This window comes from Etheostoma spectabile, unplaced genomic scaffold (assembly GCF_008692095.1).
Source record: "Etheostoma spectabile isolate EspeVRDwgs_2016 unplaced genomic scaffold, UIUC_Espe_1.0 scaffold463, whole genome shotgun sequence".
Classification (NCBI taxonomy): domain Eukaryota; kingdom Metazoa; phylum Chordata; class Actinopteri; order Perciformes; family Percidae; genus Etheostoma; species Etheostoma spectabile.
The window spans coordinates 190844-197220 of NW_022605615.1; the positions used below are offsets into that span (position 1 = coordinate 190844).

General features: G+C 42.1%; 2 protein-coding genes across 2 annotated transcripts in view; one reads left to right on the forward strand and one right to left on the reverse strand.

Moving 5' to 3' along the window:
• The window catches only part of prr33 (proline rich 33), a gene marked incomplete at its 5' end in the record, with an annotated part of 3431 nt that extends 1397 nt beyond the window's left edge, over positions 1 to 2034 (reverse strand). The window contains 3 exon segments of the mRNA XM_032511805.1: positions 1 to 1034; positions 1095 to 1421; positions 1482 to 2034. The exon segment at positions 1 to 1034 is cut by the window's left edge and continues 1397 nt beyond it. Coding sequence (XP_032367696.1) covers positions 1 to 1034; positions 1095 to 1421; positions 1482 to 2034 — 1914 coding nt within the window.
• The window catches only part of lsp1a (lymphocyte specific protein 1 a), a 39997-nt gene extending 35959 nt beyond the window's left edge, over positions 1 to 4038 (forward strand). Inside the window, exon 12 of the mRNA XM_032511806.1 lies at positions 3402 to 4038. Coding sequence (XP_032367697.1) covers positions 3402 to 3424 — 23 coding nt within the window. The 3' untranslated portion in view covers positions 3425 to 4038. The remainder of the gene's footprint in view (positions 1 to 3401) is intronic.
• Positions 4039 to 6377: the final 2339 nt, after the last annotated feature.

Sequence of the window (6377 nt, forward strand, 5' to 3'; positions counted from 1 at the left end):
CATCTTTGGGTGTTTCTTTGGCTATAGACATCTCGGACGTGGATTGTCCATTCGCAGGTGGCTCTTGGCTCTGTGTTTTACACTCTGTTGATTCCTCTTTCGTAGCTTCAATCTCTTCGGTTTGCGTCTTAGAACTGGAGATGCCAAATGCCGGAGAGTAAGTTCTTATGCCGCCGTAAGCAGTATATTCAGCAGGTGTTAATCCACGGTAGCTAGACTTTGATTTGAGAGCCACTTGGGTTGGGGTTTTAGGTCTCTGAAAGGACGATGATACACCAGAAGGTGATGTCCCATAGGTAGGCGTCTTTGGTCTTTTGAAGCCAGGCGACGTGGTCATAAGCCGGGATGCTTCGTATGTTGGAGTCTTAGGCCTCTGATTGCTGACAGAAGTCACTGCTGGTATTTTTGGCTCAGATGTGACAGTTATAGCTTTCTGAGAGCCAGCCGGAGCAGGTTGTCTTGTCAGATCAGGCTCTGATTTTGACTTTGTAAAGCTTTTTGGGATTGGTTTGTCTACAGAAGTGACGTCCGAATGAATTTCCCCATTCAGCATTGTTTCGGTTGGCTTAGGCTCAGTTTTCACACTCTGGGAAGCAGGCAAACCGCTCACCGCAGGAACGGTTTTGGGCAAGCTTGACCGGTCCGGCTCTACTGTGATCGGCGACACAGCAAACAAGAGAGGATTGGGTCTTGAGATTTCAAAAACGGGCGTTGTAGCCCGATTTTTGTATGATGGGGTTTTAGAGCGTCCCACTGAAGTTCTTAATGTTTGTAACTCAAACGTTGGGGTTTTAACCCTTATTTCAGATGTTGGGGTAGCTCTTTTGATTTCTGCTGTTGGGGTAGCTCTTTTGATTTCTGCTGTTGGGGTAGCTCTTTTGATTTCTGCTGTTGGGGTAGCTCTTTTGATTTCAGATGTTGGGGTAGCTCTTTTGATTTCAGATGTTGGGGTTGCTCTTTTGATATCAGATGTTGGGGTAGCTCTTTTGATTTCAGATGTTGGAGTAGCTCTTTTGATTTCTGCTATTGGAGTTATGCTTTTATTAACCTCAGCTGTTGGTGTAGAGCCTCTTTTAGTTTCGGAAGTTGGTGTTTTCCTTTGGGAGTCGGTGCCCAGCAAAGGAGCCAGACTCGTCTGGGTCATACCTCTTCTGACCTCAGATGCTGGACCCAGATCTTGTTTTGTTTCTGCTGTTTTACTTTGAGGTGCCGTGCTGCCGATAGCAGTTAATCCAGCAGTGTCGTACACCGGCGGCGTCCTGGATGACTCGTAGTACGATGTGCTCGCCGTGTACATCCTAATTTGTGGGACGTCAAACATCGGTTTGGGCGATCTTGAACGTTCGGTTGCTTTGAACGTTGGACGCGGGCTTTTGGATTTGACGAGCGGGGTCAACACAATGAGAGGACGAACAAAAGCTTGACTTTCTGTTGGATAAGGAGTTGGACCTGGACTTTTTGTCTGTGGGATTTCTCCTGCTGCAGAAGGTCTCAAACCAGCAGGAGTTTCAGCAAGTGTGCTAAAAGCTGGCTTTTTCACTTCGGCTGCTGGTGCTGTTGCCTCGGGTACAGAAGAGACTGGCACAGATATTTTTGGCGCTGTGTTAACGTTCTGCGAGTAAGTGTACAACGCGTTGGCCACTGTCTGAGGCGAGAACCTCGCTGCGCTGCCGTAAGCTGCACGCTGTGGGTAAGGGGACGCGACATGTTGGTACAGCGGCCTGACGGTGAACCGTGGAGGCTGCTGGACGTTGTAGAGGCTGAACGGGGTCTCCGGAGTCTTGGGCGGGGTGGAGTGGTCGCTGTGCTCGAGGTCGGGGCTTGCTTCGTTCACCGGGGAAAGACTGGAGCGGAAAAGTGCGGCGGTCTGCGATGTCTGCGTGGAGGCCTTTTTCTTGGCGGTTCTCTTGAGGAGCTTCTGGAGACGAACGTTGTCCTTTCCAGGCTTGGGTAGCAGGGGCGGGCGGTACTGCTGGGAAAGCAGGCCCGGCTGGGTCGCGGCACCGTAAACTGCAGCCATGAGCGCTTCAGCACCTTGTGGAGAGATGAAAGAAAATGTAACCATTAGAAATGGAAGATACATAGCAAGACATGATCAAAGCATTTAGGATCGAGGTCATAGCTACGGCTGAATTAATCAGACTAAACGGGACTCAAACTCCAGACCTTTACTTCAAGTGTGTGTGTGTGTGTGTGTGTGTGTGTGTGTGTTGTGTGTGTGTGTGTGTGTGTGTGTGGTTGTGTGTGTGTGTTGTGTGTTGTGTGTGTGTGTGTGTGTGTTGTTGTGTGGTGTGTGCGTGTGTGTGTGTGTGGTGGTGTGTGTGTGTGGTGTGTGTGTGTGTGTGTGTGTGTGTGTGTGTGATCAGACCTTAAATATCAGTAGTTTTGTGTGCTTTTTAAAGCATTTTGATGATTTTTCTTTTCAATCTTACAATTTTATAGTGTCTAAGAGCCAGGTGTGGTTTTATTTTGAAAGGACATTTACTGTAATGAAGGGCCGGAGGAAGCAAATAATATCTGTTCACCTGTTCTGGTTTTGTTACTAAGAGGGGGGGGGGGGGTGAAAGGGGGTAAGTCTTTTTGCTGACCGCTTTTTTATAAATAGTGTTAATGACTTTTGGACCACCACAACGTATGCAAGTAACACGATTATGGGATGTACTGGAAGCAGAACCTTGTTTGTGTTAGTGCAAAAAATCTGGAATCCGTGATCTCTACGCACTTCTGGTTTTCTTTAGTTCTAAAGTTGTTTTTGGAATTTATGGTCCATAAACCTAATTTTTAGGAAATTATATCTGATGTATTTAAGTATTTAACCTTTGTGTTGTCTTCCTGTCACAATTGAAAGTAAGCACTTTTGTTCATGCTTTTTATCAATGTTTTTAACATTTTCTCACGTTTTTGTCCCTTTTTCAACACTTTTGCCACTTTTTTAAATGTTTGTCACTTTTTTTGACGTTTTCAACATATTTTTGGAATTTATGGTCAATAAACCTCATTTTTAGGAAATTATACCTAATGTTTGAGTTAGAAAAGCAGAAATTAGGAATTAGTGAGACTAAAATTAAAGGAATGGATGTTGATGATAATCACAGACTGGAATATGTCAACTTTTACTCAATACTATTTCAAAAACACTTCCATTTGTTTTACAATGCTATAAAATATAATAAGACCCAAAATTAATGAAAGTAGAGATTTGTACTTGGCAAAGAGCGTTGGAATCAATCATGTTATTTTGGGGAATTAAAAAGAACATTGATATAGGACAACATGAGGACAACATGGGGACAACATGAAGGTTAACTGACCCTTTTGGAGTTGGGCTAAACAGGATATGCATCAAAACACTTGACATTTGGACCACAGTATAATTTCATATATTTTTCCTTTTTTTGCAGATTTATATCTCAATCGTTACTGAGGCGTTGTCTCTTCGGTTGGTTTTTACTTTGACGCCCGCTGGCTTCAAAGACATTTTAACAGGAGCAGCCATTACGGACTCAACACTTCATATATTTAATAAATCACTTCTTCTTCCTCTCTCAGTTGGACATCTCCAAACCAAACAGCCCAAAATCAAAAGCTCTGATCATCAAATGTCTCTATATGTTCAATTTCTTCTTTGCTTTTGTATTTTCTGACATTGTTTAATGTATATATCTGACTGAGCTTTAATGTTTCTGTATTCTTCACGGTGTTTTGGGGAACCGTTCCTAATATCTGGTTCATCTTTATATTATGTTTCGTAGGACAGTTTAAAAGTCTTTTGAGTAGAAAATGTTATCACGTCACGTATCGCACTGTATGTCGGTGACTCACACGTTAAGGTGTATGTTCTTCACTGTTGGCTAGAGATTGGAAACCGTTTGAGAGACGTGCTTTGTCAAAAACTGAAAGATTAGTATGTCTTGGCTCACTTTTGAACCCAATATAAATGGCATTTATTTGGTTTCTGTATACCTATGTCCTGTGTATGTTCTATACTGCTGTCTCTGTACTACAGACATTTTAAACTTTTATCATGTACTTGGATTTTTATTTTGTTTATAACGTCTTTTCTTAAATAAATTAATTTTCTAATTTTGCTTTGCCCTCATTTTCATTGATTTCTTGTTTGTATTTCCTGTCAAACTACTGCAATCAATCAGACTAAAGTACAATTTGCACGGGATTAAAAATTACCTGGTGACCTCAAGTTATTTGTTTGCAACCCTGATAAACTTGGGGAAAATGTGAGATTTGTTCTGCAAGTCTAATGGGCCAAGAGCCCATTCAAGCCCATTTCCATTTTCCCCAAAATCGAGGCACCAATCACACCCATTGAGGCGGACTTTACACCATGACAGGCTCTGCAGCATTCTCACGGGTTGAGGTTTTCCGTCGCTCGTTATCTCCTTCATCGATCCGGTTGGTTTTAGGTCTATCCAATTGCACCCAGAGTCATTTAAGCATTGTCTGTTGATGACGCCCCTTCGGAAATGGGCTGTGAACGTTCCCCAGACCCATCCAATGTTCCAAAGACTAGTTATATTCACTACTCTGTCATCTTAAAAAACTGAAAACATCGGAGAACTCTTTTGCCGTCATGTAAGCACCTAATGTAATATGGAAACTGCCCTGCTTAAAAAATCAATGCAACTGATCTCAGCTGGTACTGTATACAGTATCCATATTAAATAGAAAATGCATAAGATGAAAATGCAAAACAAATGAGGAATAAACTAAGAAAATGGCAGTTTTGAATATAATTTTAGGTTTTTCCGTAAGAGTCGGAAAAGTTGTGAAATGCTCTCCGCCTACAGAAGAGTCTGTAATCCTTTAACCGAGGAAACCAAAAAAAGTTGTTATGGTTTAACCTTTGTGTTATCCCCCCTATTAAAAATCACTTTTTTGCTTTCTTTTATCACTGTTTTTAACTTTTTCTTAGGTATTTGTCCCATTTTATTGACTCTCTTGTCGTTTTATTCGATGTTACTTTTTTTGACGTTTAACACTACGTAACACTAACTTAACTTTAGATCTAGTTATATTTGGAATTTATGGTCAATACACCTCATTTATAGGAAATTATACCTAATGTTTGAGTTAGAAAAGCAGAAATTACGAATATTTAGACTAAAATTAAAGGAATGTATGTTGATGGATAATCACAGACTGGAATATGTCAACTTTTACTCAACACTATTTCAAAACCACTTCAAGTTGTTTTTCAAATGCTATAAAAATGAAGACGCCCCAAAATTAAGGAAAGTAGAGATTTGTACTTGGGTGGAATCAATCATGTTATTTTGGGGAATTAAAAAGAACCTTGATATAGGAAAACGGGTCAATTTAACTCGACAACATGGGGGTTAAGGTACAAAAAGTTCTCTAGTGTTGCTTTAAAGGCCAGTTATTTCATGGATCCAGGATAATATGCATTCTGATAAAATTCCCTTATTTCAGTTAGCCTGATAACTGGTTTTATGGAACGTACCCCATGTTTCCCGTCTCAGGGTAAATAGACTCAGAGTTCAGGGTTAGACTTCGGTTGTTAAACCTCGTTCCTGAACCGGGCCCCTGGATGATGTTACCAGCTCACAGCTGACCATGGAGGCTTTTACTCTGCCTAATTTTAGTTTGAAGGCAAGGGTGGAGTCTGACCAATCGCCTGCTTCGCTTTTTTAGGACTTGAGGCTTTTTACAGGACGCATCACTTTCCTGAAAACAATAAATCAGAGCGCTGTGATGAAGATGGAGAGACAAGCATTTAACACTCCTAAATTAAAGGCCTTAAAGTGTTAAAATCACAGAAATAGTGTCTAGGTCTTAAAAATTAAGATAATTTTAAACCGGTCTTAATGTTCCTATGTTCATGTAACTCTAACTCTGATGCTGATTGAAATGCTCCCGTTGTTTTGTAACTTGGACCGGTGATGGGGGGCGGGGTGGGGGAGCTGTGGGCCCGTACTTTCCCAAGTGTTCAGCCCCGACAGAACTCACCTTTAGGGGGACTCGAACATCGGAGCTGTTAGCTTTCCCCAATGAGACCAGGGCGGTCTTATGGGGGACCGAAGCGGAGCCTGTTGCTCCATGAGACAATTGAACCTTTAGGGGACCGAAGCACGGACAATGTTTTACATAGCGTTGTCTTTTAATGGACCGTCTTTGAGTTATCAAGTGTTTCTATTGGTTGCCTTGTGTACTGTCCCACTTTCGTGTCATCAGACATGAGCATTGGTGATATCCGGCTGGCTGAGAGGTAGCATCAAGTTTGCTAAGATAGATAAAGTGGAGTGTGACAGAGCTGGGGGTTTCAGTTGGTAATCTGGGACTGTTCTTCTTCTGTCTCCTGCAGCTCAGTTCTCCCTGTGAGCCACAGGCATGGCCCACCT